Source organism: Pogoniulus pusillus, chromosome 6 (assembly GCF_015220805.1).
Source record: "Pogoniulus pusillus isolate bPogPus1 chromosome 6, bPogPus1.pri, whole genome shotgun sequence".
Taxonomy (NCBI): domain Eukaryota; kingdom Metazoa; phylum Chordata; class Aves; order Piciformes; family Lybiidae; genus Pogoniulus; species Pogoniulus pusillus.
In genome coordinates, this window is record NC_087269.1 from 14,907,523 (window position 1) to 14,929,175 (window position 21,653).

The 21,653-nt window shown below is 42.4% G+C and overlaps 1 protein-coding gene across 11 annotated transcripts in view; it reads right to left on the bottom strand.

Moving 5' to 3' along the window:
- The window catches only part of ARMH3 (armadillo like helical domain containing 3), a 156,373-nt gene that overhangs the window by 131,810 nt on the left and 2,910 nt on the right, over positions 1-21,653 (bottom strand). For 9 of the 11 annotated variants that reach the window (XM_064144550.1, XM_064144549.1, XM_064144547.1 and 6 more), the window contains exons 2-12: positions 17,296-17,409; positions 16,579-16,635; positions 16,297-16,443; positions 14,131-14,238; positions 12,078-12,170; positions 11,153-11,227; positions 10,420-10,506; positions 4,137-4,193; positions 3,626-3,669; positions 1,200-1,260; positions 135-181 (exon numbers count right to left, since the gene is read on the bottom strand). In XM_064144550.1, the coding sequence (XP_064000620.1) occupies positions 135-181; positions 1,200-1,260; positions 3,626-3,669; positions 4,137-4,193; positions 10,420-10,506; positions 11,153-11,227; positions 12,078-12,170; positions 14,131-14,238; positions 16,297-16,443; positions 16,579-16,635; positions 17,296-17,397 (878 nt within the window). In that variant the 5' untranslated portion in view covers positions 17,398-17,409. Of the gene's footprint in view, positions 1-134; positions 182-1,199; positions 1,261-3,625; positions 3,670-4,136; positions 4,194-10,419; positions 10,507-11,152; positions 11,228-12,077; positions 12,171-14,130; positions 14,239-16,296; positions 16,444-16,578; positions 16,636-17,295; positions 17,410-19,540; positions 19,895-21,653 lie in introns of those variants that run through there. The other 2 variants (XM_064144551.1, XM_064144557.1) reach the window with 2 other exon arrangements.

Here is a 21,653-nt window from a genome sequence, read left to right on the forward strand (position 1 = left end):
TCACGGGGGTGTGGTACCGTTTAAGTTACAATAGAACTTGTGTCCTCAGTTTGCCTTGCTTCAAGATGGAGCCAGTCACGTTGCTTAGTGTGGTGAGTTGCCATACACTGTGTAACTAACATCTATGCACTTACTGGACAGAGATCTTCTCATCGGCATCTGCTATGAACATGCTGCCCACCTATGGAAATGAAGAGCATTGCACAAGAGGAATTAATGAGAGCCGACAGCACAGAAGGCAGGGATTTAACTAAATCAGAAGGGACCTCGGAGGGAGAGGTGTTCTCATCCAAGGCACACATGAAAACTCCTTTCTAGTATTAGTAAAACACAAATGGGAAACAGGATGGCCATCTACAAACACATTTTATTTTGCACTACCATCACTGACCTATGCTTCACCTGTAAAATTAGCAAATTAAAAAAGGACTGTATCTTGAATCCCAACCTGGATTAAATCTGTGATTCTGTAAGAGGACAACAAAGATCATTTCCTACTTGCATGGCCCAAAGCGGCAGCAGTTTAATGCATGTCACTCTTGACAGATGGCTGTCAACACTGATCTGTCCTTACTTACAGGAGATTTTTCCCATCAGTTAGTTCTCATACCACCATTAAAGCTCAGCAAAGCCAAACTGAACAAAGAGAAGAGTGGATACTCTTCACAAGGAAGACATTCACAATTGTTTTGGAAGGCTAACCCACTGAAGATGCAGACACTGTCCATTACAGAATCCAAGCTCACTTCATAACTACAGTGCAGCCAGGCTTGAGAAGCAAGACAGTAAAGAAACAGATTTCTGAAGCTAATGGCAGACTACATTGCCCCAAAAATAGTCAGTTTCTCTGTTTTGGGGATATATCAGTAGAGCAGCAACTTGGTTTTGCAAATGAGCAGCTGTTTAAAAGTGTCCAACAAGTGACTGTGATTTTTGAAATAAAGTGAACTAGAATGAATAAGATAGAAGCAAACAACTTCAATTAACACCAGAACACAGATACTCTTTGGAGCTTTCCCAGCCAGACAACATGCTTCTCAGAATGCAGCCATTTCAGTCATATTTGCTTCCGATTGGATCAATGCATCTGCTTCTCCAGAAACCACACCCCAAACTCTCAGTTTCTGGAAACACCCTCCCACTGAATTTCCAAGAAGGCATCTATTTTAAGAACAGAAGAACACTGCTTCCTTACTTACCATATTAGTGAGAGCTGAGAAGAAACCACTCTGGTGCTCCTCTTCCTTATCTTTGTATTGCCTGAACAAAAAAGGAATAAGGAAGTTCAGGGTTAGAAATGGAACTAAGATTGTTTTAACTAAATGCCATAAGACCAGTCTTACCTGACAGTGATACAAGACAAAACTTCAACATGCAAAAATCTTTTCAAGAACACATAAAATAAGATGCAAAGAGCATTAAAATATCTGTCAATTGCCTGTGCTGTTACAGAGGATAAGGCAGCCTGAGCTAGCACCAAAGAGAAGGGACCAAGTGACTTGGGAAATTTTGTCCTGCACTGGCAAAAGAGTAATGAACTACATGGAGCACATGCAGTCAGTAACCACAAGACAGTTCTGTTTCAGCCATCACCCATTATATACTGAAACAGATTGAAATGATGTGGTTTTTAAAGCCCCTTCCAACCCAAACCATTCCATGATTTGACAAAAACTAATTGGGGAAAAAAAGTCTACTGAAAGCTGTCTTTAAACATTTCAATGAAGATGTCCTATGAAAGCTTTACTGAGCAGTGTTTCATTTGTTCAAGGGACTCTGCCTCCCTCAACAGACAGAGGAGATATTTCACTTTCAATCTGGCCTTTTAATGTTTTGTTTTCCTTGGACTAGGGGGAATGGAGTGAAGCTGGAGATGGGTAGATTCAGACTGGATGTGAGGAGGAAGTTGTTGAGCATGAGAGTGGTGAGAGCCTGGAATGGGTTGCCCAGGGAGGCAGTTGAGGCCCCATGCCTGGAGGTGTTCAAGGCCAGGCTGGATGAGGCTCTGGCCAGGCTGATCTAGGGTAGGGTGTCCCTGCCCATGGTAGGGGGGTTGGAACTAGATGATCCTTGTGGACCCTTCCAACCCTGACTGATTCTGATTCCTTATACTAGACACCCTATGGCCAGCAGAAGAGCCATTATGGTTTATAATGTGATCCTGCCTGATCCTGGAGTAAGTGAAGTGACTGGAACTCAAGTAAGACAGGTCAACAAACATATCGAGTACTGTAGATTCAAACTAAGTTACTCCACTTAGCACTCACATAGACTGGCAAAGCTGAGATGGCCGCTTGTTGTGTCTTTCATACAGGAATCCGATCACACACAATGCAACATGCAAAGAAAATTCTATTTTTATTTTGAAGAGGGAAAGAAAGAGACAAAAAAATCAGGCCACAGTCTGGGACAGTTTTTGTCAAAGAAGCTGGGATGGGTGAAACTTTTTCTGCTTTACTCTAACAATTTACTCTGTTAAATACATTTAGAATCATAGAATCAACCAGGTTGGAAGAGACCTCCAAGATCATCCAGTCCAACCTATCACCCAGCCCTATCCAGTCTACTAGACCATGGCACTAAGTGCCTCATCCAGGCTTTTCTTGAAGACCCCTAGGGACGGTGCCTCCACCACCTCCCTGGGCAGCCCATTCCAATGGGAAATCACTCTCTCTGTGAAGAACTTCTTCCTAATATCCAGCCTATACCTACCCTGGCACAACTTGAGACTGTGTCCCCTTGTTCTATTGCTGGTTACCTGGGAGAAGAGGCCACCCCCCACCTGGCTACAATGCCCCTTCAGGTAGTTGTAGACAGTAATAAGATCACCCCTGAGCCTCCTCTTCTCCAGGCTAAACAGGCCCAGCTCCCTCAACCTCTCCTCATAGGATTTGTGCTCCAGGCCCCTCACCAGCTTTGTTGCCCTTCTTCCTGATCTTGCAAGTCATCAGCATAGCAGATCTTCAGAAGAATTAAAACTTTTTACACAGATAGATATATTTTGAGAATTCTGCTGCACAAAGTCTTGAGTTGCTCAGGTGAAATTGATGGAAGTATCCAAATTTTTCTGAAGTCTTTTCTTCTTAGGAAAACTCACACATTTTTGTGCTGTTGCTTATGAAGCAGAAGCTGAGAATATGCTACTCCTGCTGCTGGCTTTCTGGCTCTTTCTTTAGAAGCATTTAATGCTTTCCACCAGTGGCAAAAGCATAATCATCTCAGTTCTGGCATGTGGATAGGCTTAGATACATTTCTTTGATTTAGACCATGCTCCAGTTAAATGAATTTTCTGACAGAGTGGCACTCAACAAATCATTTATCTTTTCACTTGAGACTAAGATTTAATAAAAGGTTCATGCAGAGGTAAAATCCATGGTAGTAAAAATACACAACAGTTATCTTCCCCTACAGCAAGATCTCTCCTGAAGCACACCAGCACAGCTGGTACAGGTGCATTTATGCTTGCAATGACAGCAAGCACTAAGCTGAAGTACCTCAAAGCATAAGACTATTCCCTGTCTCTCCAGGTGCAGCAGGGCTGTGAGGGGACAAAGAAGTACTTTACACCAGAAAAAGTTCATGGAAACGTATAGCAACTACCATGCATTGAAAAGTAAGGTTTTACCTGTTATATTCTGATAAAGCCTGGGCAATTACAAGTCCCATTCCCTGAAAAAGAAGCATTAAAAAAACCTTTACATTACAAATGTCAAATGCAGGAAGACACACAATGAATCCACACAACAGTGCTGCCCCCCTCCCAAAATAAGCTAGCATGCCATGAAGAATTTCCTCTCAAGCTCTGTAAAGTATTGGTACAGGCTATGGTACAACAAAAACATCATCCAAAATTCAAGACATCAAAATTTAAAGCTGCCTATCTCATTACTAGGTTCAGCAGAACTCCTCACTACCTAGCTTCCTCACCCCCACCACCACTTAACAAGTGATCACATTGATGAAATCATGAGCTGCCTAAGATAATGCAAGAGTGCAGTTAGGGCAGAAACCCATTATACTGGTGCTGGTTACAGTGGCAGTGTTAACAGACCTTCTTTCTACCAAACACCATGCTTACATTCATTAACATCACACGTGAAAGCATCCCTAGCAGTGCAGAGGAATCAAATACTCACATTGAGCGTGGCTTCATCATCTACGATGGAGAGCTTCACAATGTAGGGATTCACTGACTGCTCAGTGGCAGGGGAGAAGATAAAAAAGAAAACTGTTTTATGTTCAGAGGCAAAAAAACCTACCCTTATCTTCCCAAATTTGCCACCTGAGAAGAATCTCTCTCCTGTTCCACAAAGCAGAATACACACAAAGCAACAGCAGTCACAGCACACACTAAGGCCGCCACACCTGGAACAGCTTCTCCTTACTGGCTCAGTCAGGCAGCCTCATGATTTTATTGAGGGAGTCTCTGCTCCGTTGCTAGATCATCTGTCAGTCTTGAAAGCAGAGCAGCTGTCCTGCAAGACTGTTATCTGTGACACACACACTGTTATGCAGCAGGAACAAGCAGTGAAGCAGGGACTGAACCTCAGCATTCTGCTATCTTCTTACTGCAACACCCTGCAAAGATTGCTTAAAGGAAGCAGAACCCAGGAAGGCAAAACAATGTTACAGACTCATCTGCTGCTGGGGTTAGAGCTCAACGCTTTCAGAGTTCACCCCACTGAGGCTCTGAACAATATAAATTCTTTAAACTCAGCTGAACAAAGCACACAGGCTTCATCTACGAAGAGAAGTGCTAATAATTTAGGATGCATTTTGGATTAGCAATGCACATTTGTTTTTCCTGGTTGTATATGTCAATGCTAAACAAAGAAAGATGATTTGAAATCAGGACTGAGAATAAAAGGCTCTCTGTATTAAGTCCAAAGTGGATGGGAGGCATAAAACACAAAGCACGCATCAGACACAACCCTACAAGTCACAGTTACCACATACCCGCAGCTTGACGGCACAGTGAAAGTGAGACTGATCAAAAAGACATCACTCATGATTACTCCCTGCTTTGGGAGGATGAGGCTTTCTTTGTGGTTCAGAAAAGAAACTGATCAGAACAGACCAAGGCTCGCTCAGTATGTCAGCCTGCCTCTAGCAGCACACAGTCCTGTCTGGTGTCTCAGACAGAAAACTCAGTCTGTCTGTGCGTGAAGCATGTAAAGACATCTCAAGGCTGGAGCAGAGGCTCCAAATGAGTAACAATATATGGTCCTCTCTGGACAAGCAGGCTTCCCCTCAGAAGGGAAAACAAAACCAAGTTTCACAATTTATTATTAAAATCTGATTACAATTAATCCTTGTAAATACACCTTGGTTTTGCTAATTTCAGTCACTCTCTTGTTCTCTCAATACAGAAGTAAAAGTTTCCACACCACAGCTCACAGCCAGAAGAGAGGCCAGCCCATGACTCATGAGCAATAAAAGTGACGTGGTTGTTACAGGCAATGGTCAGCAGAGCTACAGTGGATTAGAGGCTGCAGGGTTATCCAAACTCCCAGATGTGAGGAATAAGCTAACTGCTGATCAACACCACCAGACTGCTCTGAGACCTAGTCATACACTCTGTCCCATCATAGGAAAGAAGGGGGAGTAGGTTTGCTGTCATCTCTGGTCTACAAACAACTTTTCATTCTCCTATTGCCCTTGGCTCTCCAAGATGCATGCTCCATGTCTCCTGTCTCATGGCAGCACGATGTCATCAGTGCACGGCTGAAAGGGTCAAGAAACTGGCCTAGCTTTCTCCAGATCTCTGCCCTTTATCTTTCCAATCGTCATTTCCGTGACTGCAGAAGTCTGTTTAATCCTTGTCAGAAGCATTCCATTCACCTTGACACATTCCATGCCCCCTCTAGGCTTCCCCAACTCCTTAAGCAGCAGGCAGGTGGCTGACCAGTGTAACCCACACCACACTGCCTTGCATGGGACAAGCATCTCGCACAAGCACGTCAGTCTGTACCAGCATGTTGAGAGTATTTCCTGTGCTGCCCACAGGGTGTGCAGTTTGCTCCTGCCCCTCCCTGAGAGCAAACTGTTCCAGTCATTGTCTATGAGCATTAGTGTGCATATCTATGATGTAAGTCAGTAATGTGCAACTTGTACAAGCACCCCTAAGTCCTTCCCACTTCCCTGTTCTAACCTTGCTGTCTCAAGGTTCAGTTTCCCTTCTCACTGGGAACCGCAGCAGAAGTTCTGCAAGTGTAAGTCAGGCCTTCCTCTCCACAACAGGCAGAAACATGCAACAGCCTTGATAGGCATGATGAGAACTTCAAAATGCATCAAGGAAGCAGTTATACAAACAGAAATAGTGCCTGCCTCCACCTGCCTCCAGAAAGAACGGAAAAAAACATCACAGAATCAGCCAGGTTGGAAGAGACCTCCAAGATGATCCAAACCAACCTATCACCCAGACAATAGCACTAAGTGCCTCATCCAGTCTTTTCTTGAACACCTCCAGGGACAGCGACTCCACCACCTCCCTGGGCAGCCCATTCCAATGGCAAATCACTCTCTCTGTGAAGAATTTCCTCCTAACATCCAGCCTATACCTCCCCTGGCACAACTTGAGACTGTGTCCTCTTGTTCTGTTGCTGGTTGCCTGGGAGAAGAGACCGACCCCCACCCGGCTACAACCTCCCTTCAGGTAGTTGTAGATGGCATTCTTAGCTCTTCAGAGAACTCAGGTCTTCTTTTATCACTGCTACCACATAGCAAACACTGCTATATAAAGATCTTCCCAGCAGTGATAAGGTACAGACACAAACTCCTAGCATCTGGTACTACTCAAGATGTCCTCCACGCTCTAACCATTAGATCGCAGGATGTCAGGGGTTGGAAGGGACCTCCATAGATTATTGAGTCCAACCCCCCTGCCAGAGCAGGACCATAGAATATAGTGCAGGTCACACATCTAGACAGGTCTTCAAAGTCTCCAGAGAAGGAGACTCTACAATCTCTCTGGGCAGCCTGTTCCAGTGCTATGTGACCCTTAAGTAAAGAAGTTCTTCCTCCTGTTGAGGTGGAACTTCCTGTGCACAGTTTATATTCATTGCCCCTTGTCCTATCACAGGGCACAGCTGAGCAGAGCCTGTCCCCTCCCTCTTGACATTTAGCCCTCAGATATTTACAAACTTTGATTAGATTCCCTCTAACTCTTCACCAAACCAAAAAGCCCCAGGTCCCTCAGTCTCTCCTCACAGGACAGTGTTCCAGCACCTTAGTCACCTCCATAGATGGACTCTCTCAATTAGATCCCTGGTCCTCTTGAACTGGGAAGCCCAAAACTGAACACCATTTTCCAGGTGAGGTCTCACCAAGGCAGAGTAGAGAGGAGGAGGAGAACCTCCCTCAACCTGCTGGACATGATCCTCCTAACACACTCCAGAACAGATACCAACAATCTCATAGAAGTGAAAGCGTAACCTGTGAGGAGATCGTTACCAGGCCACTTCTAAAGCAAGCCCCAGGCAAGACATGCCATAGGAGTATTATATGAAGACACTTAGGTTTGGGATAGAGCAGATCTCCTCTGTGTCACCAGATGTACCTTCACCTTCAACACAAACCACTGGGAAACAATTTTTTTGTAGGAAAAGAAAGCAGGAAAAAAAAATATTAACAGTTACCCATGTACAGTCCTTCGTTAAGTGCTTAGTTTATTTCCACCTCTAACATACAAGTGAAGGGCAGAGTTCACTCAGTTACCCCTCACAAGACTTTTCCCCTCAGTAAGGATGATTCAGCAGCTTTGCTGCCAGCCTTGATAAGGCCATCTCCTCTGCAGGCAGGCTGTCCTGCAGAAGTTGGAGTTTGAATAATCACTTTTTGTTGAAGATTTACTTAAAATAAGTTCAGTTATGCAAGACTTTTTTTTTTAAATTACAACAATAAAAAGGATTAATTTGCTGACTCCTCAGTGTCAGAAAGTGTCTCTTCAACACCTAAAGTCATCTACAAATCAAGAAGAGGCAAGTGGAGGTAAGACTGTCAGATATACTACATGCTGGCAGACAAGTCCACAAAGGGAAGGAAAAAAAAGCCACATTTTGACTAATTTCTTTCAGCTCTGCCTAGAAAAAGGCACAATATGCAATTCTAGCAGGCTGAACACAAGGCAGTGAAATTTCCACCTCGACATTGTCACAGTATCTGTTCAGTCACTACCTGATTTTATGGTTTGTTAAGAAATTCCTTAAAAGACTGAGAAAGTGATCAAATGCAGCCACCCCTTAAAACACTGAGAAAGGGATCAAATAACTGCTCTTCCTCACAACATTTTGTTTGGCAGCCTTTTGTGCACACTGAGCTTCCCCACTTCCCTGAATATACTCAACTACTTAGTTACTCTTCTATGATTCTCTCACACAGTATGAAGATAAAAATATTTTCTCTGAGATCAGGACTGAAGAACTTCTCTGACTCAAGACTTAAGTATATACCTGGAATGACTTTTGAAAATTACCAGGTTTCAAATCAGGACATTCCTTTAAAGGGTCCATGCAAAAGGCATGTAAATAATTTTCACTCCTAGGACAGAAATTAATGAGCCATCCCAGATCTCAGCTACAAAGGTAATGTGGACAGATATTCCCCAGGGAATTCAAGAGGAGACTACAAAATTCACATCCCCAAAACATGAAAGAACATCCTGATGCAAAACACAGTGGTATCCACATTAGACAGGCACAAACCCATAGTCAGCTAACAAATTTTCAGCCTAATTAGATTTTCTCAAGCAGCTGGAAACACAATGTAGCAACCAGTGAAGTTGAGAACAAAAGAGAACCTATCAACAGCAGAACAGTTAACTAAAAAGAGAAATTTAAAGGATTTGAGGCATGAAAGTATGCTACAGCTACACAGCCAACAAACTGACACTAAAGGCCAAAGAACAGCAAATGAAAGCAGCTACTCAAGGACAAAGATGAGGAGTGCATTACTACAGGCTTTGGCTATAGCACTGCTTACAAAGGGCACTGTCAGGCAGCTGTCATATGAAACCTTCTTTCAAGTTGCTTTCAATCTTGCCAGATGAACTGTTCAAGATGAAATTCCCCCTGCTACACATCTGCCTCAGGCTGCATTGTACTTTTTAAACACCAGAACCATTTCTTTTGGGTGCTTGTTTGAAGACATCTAGGACAACAATCACCAAAGCACTCAATACTCTACAGAAATCTACTGTAAAAAGCAGAGGACAATTCCTTTGTATTCACAGCACTACACCTTACTAAGGACATAAACCATAGTATACAGTGATCCATAGCTCAGAGATGGGACTACTCAGGTCTCTATCCTTTGACCTGCTGCAATGAGACTTCTGATCTTTACACTCTGCCCTCATCAGTAACCCTACCCTTATCACTCCCAACCCTTTCCTCTCATGGTCATATACTGAAACGAAACTCCAGATTGACCAGAACCTGTAATTTGTGATTCTGGTAACATTTACAGGAACAGGAAATTAACAGGGATTACTTCTAACACTAAATGTTGCCCCTGTCTTTGCCTATTCTCTAGGTCTATTTGTAACTTAAAATAAAATCTATTATAAAGCCAGCTAGGTTTTGGAGCCTGCCTCCTCCCAGTAACTCTGTTGAGAAGGGGATATGCCAGCACTTTCCATCTTTTTGTCAATCTAAGTTAAGACATGAAGATATTCCTAATTATGGAAAAAGAAACATTGATCATCATACCTCATGCAAATTAAAAACAACATTAGGTGGGGTTTTTTTTACATTTTAAATGTTTCTTTTTCAAGCCAAACAATAACAGAAATAAATGGAAATACACCACAAATTAGCATAACCAGTTTGGAATAAGAAAGATTAATAACTCCTTCGAGACAGGAATCAGTCAAAGAAGGAGACTGACTTCTCTTGGAAATACTAGCTGTGATGTTTCAGTTCATTCTTTGGTTACAGCTTCACCATCTCTTCTGGGGATCTGTGCTCTTTTAGTCTGCTAGTCAGGTTCTGAATCACAAATTCAGTCTGAAGCCCAAGATGACTGACAGCTCATTTTTCTTTGGAGATTATGTATGACTGTAGTCACACACACACACAAAGGCAAGCATGCAAGTTCGGCACAACAGTAACTCTTTCAAAGGGACCTTCCTCACAGTACTTTCATGAAGTAAATGCAAATTTCCCAGGCAATTTCTTTCATGCTTGCACAAAAAGAATCTATGTCTATCACACACATTTGATTATGCATGTATGTCAGAGACAGAGTTAGTATAGTATGACTGCCTTGCCAGACTTGTGCAGCTCTTTGCTGATATCCTGGCAAATGTTATAGTGAGTGCTGCTAAAAACTCATACTGTAGGCTGCCTTAATAACCCAGAGGGCACTATAAGTTATGATGCAGAGAGAAGTGATGTTTCACTTATCCAGAAGAGTACCTACCTCATACTTCCTGTAGTTGACCAGCAAAGCAAGGAGGACAACAGCATCATAGCCATGTTCCCTGCGACTAAGCGGGCTGGACAGGATCTGGAATAAATAACCACATGGTGCTGATCAGGCCTTCAGGAAGCTTGTAGTGACTCTCAGGCAGTGTTTGGCCACGAAATGTATATGGAAGAACAAATTATGCCCTAATTGAAAGAGGATATTTAGGGCTGAGGGAGTGTCAGGTGCTTCCAAAATGTTCTCCACACAAAGAAGCTTATCGCAGAGAGGATGCACATAGGCTTTCTGGGCATAAAGAGCAAATGTATCTCCAACAGCTCTGGACAGTATCTCAGTGCATCACCAATGCTGTTTTCTGGGTTTCCCTGAGCCCAGTTCCACTTCTAAAGAGCAGGGGAAAGAAACTCTCAGTATCTCCAGGCTGCCTTTTGCAAAACAGTTCCTTCAATACAGGAATTCTCTGTGAAGTTAGCACAGAAATCCCTTTGGCTTCTATTTATGCTCAGATGCCTTAAGTTAAAATACTTCAAAAACTCAGCAGTGACTAAAAACTACAGACTAGAGTAAGGAGGAGAGAGCCTCTCAGGAAAAAAAAAAATTATGACAGCTATGAATGGAAGCAACACATAGTGCTAGTCACCTATGCTGCACTGAGAAAGCTGAAAAGCAAATCTGAAAGCTCTCACTATGGAAGAAGAGCCCTCGCAGTAGAAAGAGGAATCTTTACCTGTAAAATAGCTTCAAATATGCTGTTAATCATCACATACTCCAGGATGGTGTTCTGGCTAATGTTATCTGTCACCTGAGTAGAAACACAGGTTTTAAAATTTCACCCAAAGCCTCCCATGATGCTGTAGCTGCCTCTGGCACATGTTGGGAACAGAAGAGTTCTGCTACCAGATGGACACATTTATCCAGAATCTCACACTTAGTCAGCAAGTCAAGGTGTGACTAGCAGCAGAGATAGACATGAAGTAAAAGAAATCTGTCCTGCCTCCCACCCCTCTCTCTCTGGCAAGAAGCATGACCCACATACCAAGAATTCCCTCTTTCCTCTACAGGTTGACATTTTACACAGCTGCATGACAAGTCATCAGCAGTTAAGCAAGCTGCTGCACAAGAGGCTCAGAGAGAAAACAGGGCACATATGCTCCCACTGAGCATTCTCCCATCACAAACAGGGCAATGAAGACCTCAACACTCAATTTATCTCTTATCACAGCTAAAATAGTTCACAGTTGACCACATCCAAGAGATGATGAGTGGCCATTCATTCCAATTTCCTCATTCTTCACATCCTCGCCACTCATATACTCCAAATTTCCTATCTTTCCTCCATCTCTCCCCTCTGTTTCCTTTACAGTCATCTGGGACTTCTTAAAAACCCTTTCCCCTAAAAAACTCCCTTCCTCTGCTGTCTTTGCCCCAGCTGCCACCTATCTTATAAGGTGAAAACGGACTGTGTGTCTGTACTGGCACCGTGGTTAGATCAAGCATGCATATTCTGGGATGAACCTTATTCTCATTCACAATTTCTTCCCCTTCCTTAAGCTTCACACTACAGCACTCTGCTCAAGTTTAGAGACAGCTCCGGCCCCCACGATGTGAGCCATATAAGCCTTTAAGTCATTTCGCAGATGCTATTTGTTTACCGTCACCAAGCAGAGGAGTAGCTTCAGACACAAGCTTTTGAGGCTTTCAGAACCTTCTGCACAGAGCAGCGAATCCAAGCTCTCCATCAGATTCTAAAGAAGAACAATCACATCATTTGAAAGCAACTGTTCAATTAAGCAATTAAAATTATTTGCAACGTTTGTCACAAACAAGAAACTTTTCAGGGAGATTTAAACGCAACAGCACCAATATAAAGCCATGTTATTGCCAGAATCAATAACTGGATCAATAATGGCTACATTCACACTACTGGGTCTCAACATTGTTTTGTGTTAACTACATTTAATTTAAGAGAATCACAGAATTGCCGAGGTTGGAAGGAAACTCATCCAGTTCCAACTCCCCTGTCACGGGCAAAAGGACACTTTACACTAGATCAGGTTGCTCAGAGTCCCATCCAGCCTGGCCTTAAAGACCTCCAGAGATGGGGATTCCAGCATCTCCCTGGGCAATCTGTTCCAGTGTCTCACCACCCTCATGGTGAAGAACTTCTTCCTAACATCCAACCCGAATTTACCCACTTCCAGTTTTGGTCCTGTGATAGTTTGAAGCTAGCTAGACTGCTTTGGTGAGAAGAACTAGATTACAGGCTGTGAAAGGGAAACAGTGGTGATGTCTACTTCACTCATAAGCTTGCTGAGATGTATAAGAACAAGAGTATAAACATAGATAAGGGAGTTCAAGCACAGCCTTAGCTCTGAGCTGCATTTCTCTCTAACCTCACCCTCCGTCTCTCTGATTAATCCACTTGCTTCCTAACTCCCCTGGCCGACCTCCATTCTTCCTTGGGGCACAAGGCAATGTCTGGGGTAAGGTAGAGGGGTGGGAGAAGGTGGAAGGGTGGTTGGGAGCCCCTCCTGGGGACTCAGGTTTCTGGGAGGGCTGTTGTGTTTCTGCATTATCTTTCACCTTGTGTGTTTCTGTATATAAACTGTATGTACTGTAAATATCTGCTTGTATACTGAGCTAAGCTGTAAATATAAGCTTCATTCAAACTTCCAGAGCCAGCTGAGTCTAATCTGGGTGATTTCCAAAGTGTGGGGGCCAGGTAACACCCAAACCATCATGACTCCACTCCCCCTAGTCCTATTACTACTCCAAAAAGTCCCTCACCAGCTTTCTTGTAGCCCACTTCAGATGCTAGAAGGCCACAAGAAGATCTCCATAGTGACTGCAAGCACAACACCAGGATCATTCTCCAAGCGTTTTCTCTAGATGTGTATACACATAATAGATTTTACTCACAAAGCAATACTGAGCTCTACAAATGAGATCTCCCTTTTCTTTTGCAAGACAGTAATATTAGCACTTCCTTCTTCCAGTACTGCATTTTACTTCTAGGCACCATGGATGTTTTTGTAAGTGGCACACCTCCAGTTTAACAGTAGATAAATTAGTTACAATTAAAAATAGATGCTGTATATAGCTGTTTGTCAGATATTCACAAATAAATGGTTTCCAAATACTAAGTTACAGGTAGCATAGATATTCTTAGAGGAAAAATGTAGTTCTGATAGGCTAAGTACTTTTCACAAACGTACTCCTACTTGCAGAGATGCAAAATGATTACTTTTTGTAGAGAGATGGAAGACACAAGAGGAATTCAGCCTTTATCACTGATTACTTGGCCATTTCCCAAAACTCAGCACCTTCACAGCAAAGAACCTCAAGTTAAGTTTAAAACAGTGTATGTGCTGGTGGGAAAGCGAGTCCATGGGATATAACTGCCTGCTAAAAACTAAGCACAAGGTAAGAGGTTCAATACTAGGTCCTAAAGGCCTGTGACAGCCCTCTTCTGGTGTTCAGATTTCTCTTTCACAATGACTGCACAGGAAAAGTGCTCTCTTGTATAACAAACATGGAGATCCCAGGTGTCTTTGTGCAACTAGCAGGTAAAGAACTTCAGGCAGCTGTTTCTAACAAGTGGCTAGAACATGTCCCCCAAAAGCTGCCTCCTGGTAGACATGTCTAAAAATCACTGGCCATGAAACATGGTTGCTGTGCTGCTTCTCTACATTGTTAAGGCCTTACCTTCATACATAGTTCTGCTTTATCAAAACCCACAAGCATGTTGATGATGTCAAAGCCAGAAGTGGATTTGTTCTTCTGATGGACACCCCTAATCAACGCACACAAAGTCTGTAAAGGTAAAAAGAATCAGACAGCAAGATATAAAGCAACACCTACAACTCAGTAACAAAGACCACTCTAAGACCCTCTCCTAACACTGGCAAAGCACAGATATTTAAATTAATACCATCAGCTTGGAAGCCTGACTTTTCATCTGACCTCTCCTCCACCTCTGTTGTTTCTAAGGAGGATCTTAGATGACCAAAATTTGAAAAAAAGAGAGAGAAGAATTTATTTGTCCAAATTTTTCCTCTTTGCTCACCCCTTCATTTCACAGCATTCTGAGGAAAGATAATCACTGCTTCTTCTGTGCAGAAACAGTTTGTACTAGATAGGACCACAATCCCTGGAAAACAGCTACAGGTGCCTTTGAGGCCAGAAATGCTGATCAGGAAACTGTAAGGCAGTAGCAGTGTCCAAAATATGGACAGATGTACCTTAGAGCTTTCCAGATTAGCTTCTCACTTCAAGAATACCAAAACACACAGCATCCAGACAACAGAGCTTATGACATTGTGCCTGTGCATATAGCAGATACGGCTTCTACAGAGTGCAAATTTCTGTTTGGTTACCACACTGCCCTACTGACTTTGACCAATAAACTGTTTCTTTGTCAAAAGAAAATTGTCTCTAAGGCTGCTACAGAGGTTAACTTTCCTAAAAAAGAACCTTCCCACCAAATGTGACCTCCTTCACATTTCCTGTTGCAGACAACTGGATGAACCGATTTGTGCCAGTTCCCCGGCAGCACAGAGGTGTCAGCATACAATGCTTCCAGCAGGCACTCTGAGAAGTGTAAGGATAGCAAATATCTCATTTGCTGCAAGAGAATATGTTGTGACTTTTGTCATAAGGCACCTTTCAGGCCTGTGAAGAGGGGAGCAAGCAGGAATACAACCACTGCAGTTATAGACTCCAGTTTAAATTCGCCTGGGAAAAGTTTCAGAAGATGTAAAGCTGAAGACAAGCAAACCTCAAAGAATCAGCAAGCCTCTAGAACCATACACAAGCAAACAGGTAAGGCAGACAGCCTTCTTTTCACAACTGTAGAGAGACAGGATGTATACTGTACTACAAAAACCTTTGGTCACCATGACCATTCTCAAGAAGACTGCTTAAAGTTCTGGCTTCAGGATCACCCTCCATGTGAATGGAGTCTGATCTAAGGCATGCTCGTCCAGCTCAGGCTTAGGAGATATTGCCTGGTTCCTCTTTACACTCACACACCAGACTCCAAACCTGAGTCCTGGCCTAACTTTCATCAAAAGGCTGAATACAAGCTTGGGAATTCAGGGCTTGCTAGATTGTCTGTAGAACAGCTACCTTATTTAATAGCATCCCTTCACTCTAATTTCATAAATAATAACAACAACGAAATGCAAGACTGTGTATCAGAGGTGTAAATGTTCTATTTTAAAATCAACTTTTCTCAGCTTACTGCCTGTCCACTATCTCCAGCTGAGAAAAGATCAGACAAATGCATTCACCGAATCAGCCTGTGGACTAATAACATCATATATCAAGACTGAGGAGGGGAGTCTTCTGGATAAGACACAAGACAGCATAGCTTTGGCAAGAAGGAACCTGCAGGAAAATGGCTATTAATCCTGAATGTCAGTTCTTCACAGCTTTCAATTAGGAAGCAATCATCAGAGACAGTGCCCTGCATAAATTTCACTTCTTCAGAACTTGATTCTGAAGATGCCTTCAACTCACATGGAAATTAAAAAGAGAGGTTGAAATGAGGAACAATGGGAAAAAGCAGATGAGACAAATCTACACAGAGTACTTGAGCCCCCATACTGACAGCCTGCAGCAGGAGCAAGCCCCCTCTTGTCCATCCATTGTTTCGTCCTGCATCACCAGAAACTCTTGAATTCTGAAACAAGCTATTGTTCTTCAAAGACTAAAGAGGTTAAGAAAGTTTATAACCTCAGATAACAAGTAGCAACTACTCTGTAGACATCACTTCTCCTCAGAAGCAAAGAAATAAATACTAGATGTTTGATACCAGCAGCAAATACACTGCCTGCAAAAGAGAGCATTTCCTGTCTCTCAGCATGGTACCTGCAATGCATTGACCACTCTGATTGGGTGCTCCTCACCCAGTGCCTGGATGCAGTGCTGAAACAAGCAGTTGATGTTATCTTTTATCTTCATTAACTCTTCCCCATCCAGAGCCTCCAGCTTGCCTTCTAGATATTCCAAGTTGACCTGTCAGGTTAAGAAGCAGTTCATGCATGTTACACAACCACTGACACCTTAGAAACTTAAGTCCTTGCTCTGACAGGCTGCCACTTTTTAGGCAGAACAGCAGCAGCAAATCAGAGGATGTTCAAGGCCTGTTACCTTCATGAGAAACAGCTCCTCCCAAAACCTAGGGTTGCATTTACTGGGATCCTCTGTCTGAAAGAAAAAGGAACAGCTATGAAAGCAAACAAGAGGAAATCATTCAGGCAGAATTTAAAGAAAATCATTGTCATGAGTAGCATCTATATAAATAAGACCATATCTGGCTTTTCTCAGCAAGACTTCTTGAAGGAACCCTCTCCATGTGCTCGCCAAAATGGTAATGTAGTCTTCTCACCATGCAGCAAAACAAAAGATTCCCTTAGAAAATCAAATACAGTTGATGATTTTGCTGCTCATCTACTCTCCTTGCTGCACCTCACTCCTGCTTGCCTTGTTATGATGTGGTAGGGCTGTGGACACCACGGCAGCAGCATCCCACTGGATGACCAAGTGATCTGACTGTATGGAATTCTGTATATGCAGACTCTCAGAAACAGAAGCAACTCTCAATTAGGATGCCTCTGCTTGTTATTTTGTAGTAGCTTCAGAAGCCATGGCTTCTCATAGACCATAAATCATCCTGGTAGACACAAGGGCAAGGTGACACTAAGGAAGAAAGTAGAATGCAGAGCTCTGCATGACAGTAGGAGAGCCTGAAGTGGGTGCCTAGGCTGTGCAGTCCTTACACCTTGGCAAAAGAATTCCCCACACAGAGCCCTCAGCACAAGAAAAGCTAACACAACACTTTAGAAGAAATGATGCTCAGGTCCTTACCGTGAAAATCTCATCATACATCAACACAACTTTCTCCTTCAATGGCTTCTTGGAAGCTGAAGACTTCCGGAGCAGGCCACCTTTCTTCTCTGCTTGGGCCATGCTTTATATATCCTGAAGGTAAGAATAGATAAAAAAGGCTATGGAAACTTTCCAGCCTGCCCCAACCAAGAAAGGCTTTTTCACTGCACTGAAATACTAATAGTTTCTCATGAGCTGAAAGTAGGGGCTTTAATAACTACATCAGATAAGAAATCAGATCAAAGGTCCCATCTGGCCTTATATACCATTTCAAAGATGCAAAAGTCCAGACAGGCAGATAAAGAATAAGCTCCTTATGAATAAATTTTCTTAATTCTTCTCTGCTAGAAATTGATTAATGACCCAGACCAACACAGTTTACATCTAGAAAAGGAGGCATATTTTAAGCTCACTGCGTGAACTGTAGTAGCTGTCAAATGGATATCCAGTCCTTGTTGACACTGGTCAAGCCTCAAGGGCACCTTGTGACAAAAAGCTTCCAAAACCACTTTAAAAAAAGTCTTCTCATTTCTTTAATTTGCTGCCTACCAAAGTGTTTCAAATTCTGCTTTTGCACTCGGGAGATAGGGCCCAAGGTTAGGAAACGTTTGGCTGCAAAGCCTCCCTAAAGCACCCTCACTTGTCTCTACCTCTGCACTTTGGCATCCCAACAGCTGTGACAGCTGCTTTGCCAGTCAAGCCAGAGAAGAACCCCAGCCTCAAAAGCATCAGAAGTGGTCCAGTTTGGGGAGAAACACAGGAGAGAAGCTCTGCAGGGATTTTTTTTTTCCCCCCACAAGTTAATTTTCTGCTCTATCTGACAGCAAAAGGTTTTCTGCAAATACAAACAGGGTTTGCTCTCATTAACTGGCATCTCAAGCTTACTGCTTATCCTATTAAAAACATAGGAAGTATCTTTATTAAAAAATTGTTAGGAAAAAAGTAAGAGCCACAGCTGTAGTCCTGAACATTCAACCTAGTTTAGGGGCTGAGAGTCCTGACCTGACCTGTCAAGTACTATCAACCTCATGCCTGATGCTACAAAGCACATCACTGCTCTTAACTTGCAAATATGTATTAATTTCAAACAGGCTGGGATGTTGGTTTGTTTTTTTTCTGGCAAGCATCACAGTTCTAGCACTGTTCTAACCTCCTCTATCACTGTAGCATGGTCAGAGGTATTCAGCAGAAAGGAAATGCCACCCCTTCTCATATCACTGAGCTCCCAACCGTTCTTCCACACCTCTAAGGGTAACTACACAAAAGGCAGCAGCATACCTCAGGCAGAGACTTAAGTTTAAGTCATGCTCCAGAAAAATATGGGCAGGCTCTTGTGGTAGCTGCACTCAGGCATACTAAATTATGCATAAAGTAGCAAGTTCACTGCAGTCATCACACAGCAGACAGACCCCAGAGCCCTCTAAGCTAGCTGCCATGGAGACAGTTTTAGATTTAGTCTCCTAACTGCCTGAACCCCTTTCACAATCACAGCATCATTATGTCTGCCCTTCGCTCAAAGAACAAATTCCAGCAAGAGCAGTTCCAGATCTATTCCACATTTTTCCCACTGCAGACAACTTTTGACTGCCTTAAAACTACAAAAATTTTCTCAGGACAGCCAAGCTCCCAGAGCCACTTCTGCAGACAGTCATCCCTTGAGCCATAAACCTTTCTTCCCTAAGTGGCAGTAAAACTTCTTTGAACCTGAAGAAACAGCACAGCTGCAAAAAAACCCTCCACTAGATGTGAAGGAGTTTTGTTTGGATGGGAAAGCAGAGGGTAGGACAAAGGTTAGCAGGTCCCATGCCTGAAAAGCTGAGATTTATAGAGAAAGGTGCCCTGCTAGAAAGGAAATATGCACAGCTGGCTGGTTAAGGGTGGTATATGTGTTGGGGTGAAAGTGGAAACAGCCCCAGGACGCACTGCCAGAAGAAAGCTTATCAACTACTGCCAACACAAGCCTATGCAAACACAAAAATCATTCCTGTAGTCTAGCAGATCTATAGATGCAACTACGATGGAAAAAGGTTTCTGTCTAACAAACAGAAAACATTATTCAATCATCCTGATAGCTTCTTTCACAGGCTTTGCATTATTTTTAAACTGTCATGGGAAATAAGACATTATTCTAATTAGAAACCTAATTAGACACCTAACAGAAAGAAACCTATTAAAAGCCAAATCAAGAATAATGTCACTTTTAGCCTAGCGATGCAGATCTTACCCGAGATTGCACAAAACAGTTTCCCAGCTAGAATTCCAAGTTTCTGAACCTAAAGCAGTCTGCCAGCCCCTGCATACAAACACATCCATCAGCGTGCTTCTCATTGAATTACAGCTAACAAATCCCAATGTCAAAACTAATAAACTAACTCTCAGTGCTTCCAGGTCAGTGTTCCCACATGAAATGTGTACGTGAATGGGAAGGGATCAATACACTCTGCTTAATCCCTGGACTTTGAGAGCTGCATTTTAGCACTTTTCCTGCATTTCTAGAAAGAGAGAAAAATCTAAATCCCACAAGACACAAAGGCTTGATGCTGGGTGAGCATCAAAAGGACCATGTGATCAAGTGAAAATTCTAGTTTCTATCAAAATGGGGTTTGGGATTCATATTCTCTTAACCAAAGCTAACACAGACTACATACAAAGACTGCTGGAGGCAAAGATTAAATAATGTTCTTGTTTATAATTTGCTGCACTACAAATGAGCAAACTGAGGAGCATGGGGAGGAAAAGTAAAAGTTGCCTTTCATGCCAATGCTTTATCAGGCTGGGTTTGTTTCATGACCTATTCTGACTGAACAAATGTTTTTTTCTTTTCTCTTTATGCAATAACATTTTCTAGATGTCATAAAGACAGGAAAAGGAAAACACATTTTGCTAATGGGGACCTTCTGGGCAGCTGCATAGAACAACAGTTAAATGCACAAAATACTTAATAAAGAAGATGTAGAGATGTGAAATTATCAGGATGTCACGACAGCTTATAAGAACAACACTGAATATAGTTAACAATTATCCTTTAAACACATCACACTTTAAAAGCACCAGTGCATTTTCCACGTGTTAGGTTCAAATGGGTAATTTATTCTGTCAATAGGTCAGTCCCATTAATACATGCTGCTAAGTGAATCCTGCTGTAGTCACTGAATGCTACCCCTTGGGACCAAGAGAAACACGTGGATTTTCAGAATCACAAGTACTTTGCTGAAACTAAAAGAAACCTCAACAGAGCATGAGTCCTGATAGCTCAAAGGCAGGAAGATAAAAGCCATGGCAGAGAGAAGTTCAAGTAAACTTTTGCTTTATCTGTCATCAACCCTGGGATCAGCTGATCTACTCAGGAAGAAAGGGATGGGCCACATTCAACCATTCACCTCCTATTCACTTCATTCCAGAACTCATAACAGAGATTCCAGCCAAACATGTGACATTCTGAAGAACACATCTGTTAGCTTTTTATTAGACTATCCACGGGAAAAACGAACCTAACATTTTGAGTTTGAAGTTTACTCAAAGACTTTGTCCACTTTGAGAACTATGGCTGCTCCACACTGTCACTCAGCTCCTGTACACATTTATTATTCCATAGATGACCTTATGCAGACAACATTACACTAACGTACATCTACATTACAATGATGCAAGCATCCAAATCTTGTCACTTCTGTAATCTTGTATGCAGCCCATCAATCACTGTAGTTTGTGTTTAGTTGCCTCAAGCCAATAAACCTGGACACACAAGCCCTACATACAGCCAGGCACCAGTAAGTGTACTTGAGTAGGCCACCTCAAAAAAAAAAAAGACACTGTAACACTTCTTGGCTAAATAAAGAGAAAACAAACAGATGAGAAAATATTATTTCCACATATTGACTTAGTTAGAAAACCATTTATTCCTCATCTGAAAAAAAAAGTAGTGCAAATTGCATGTTCTATAGTAGTTTGTAAATCCTGGACCTCAGTCCCTTGAGTAAGAACCAAGACACTTTTGCTTCTGCAATCTAGTATCTCTTGACTTGTCACTGCTATCAAAAATGGACTAATCTGTTGAAATATTTCAAGGGTAGTAATTATCCCCACCACCAATTGCATACAATTGGGATCCAGTGTGATCATGCTTTGCCTTTCAAGATGTTTTCCAAGTGTATCAAATCCAAAGAAAAGTTGTTCAAAAATTATCTTGATCATGCAAGAGAAGGGTTGATAAACCTCTGCCTAAAAGCTAACCTAGAGTTTCTAAAGCAACACCTTATCAGCCAAATAGTCGTTAAACTCTTCAATGAAATTCTAGGAGAAGCTTCATCCATGTGACAAATCTCTAAAGTCAGTAT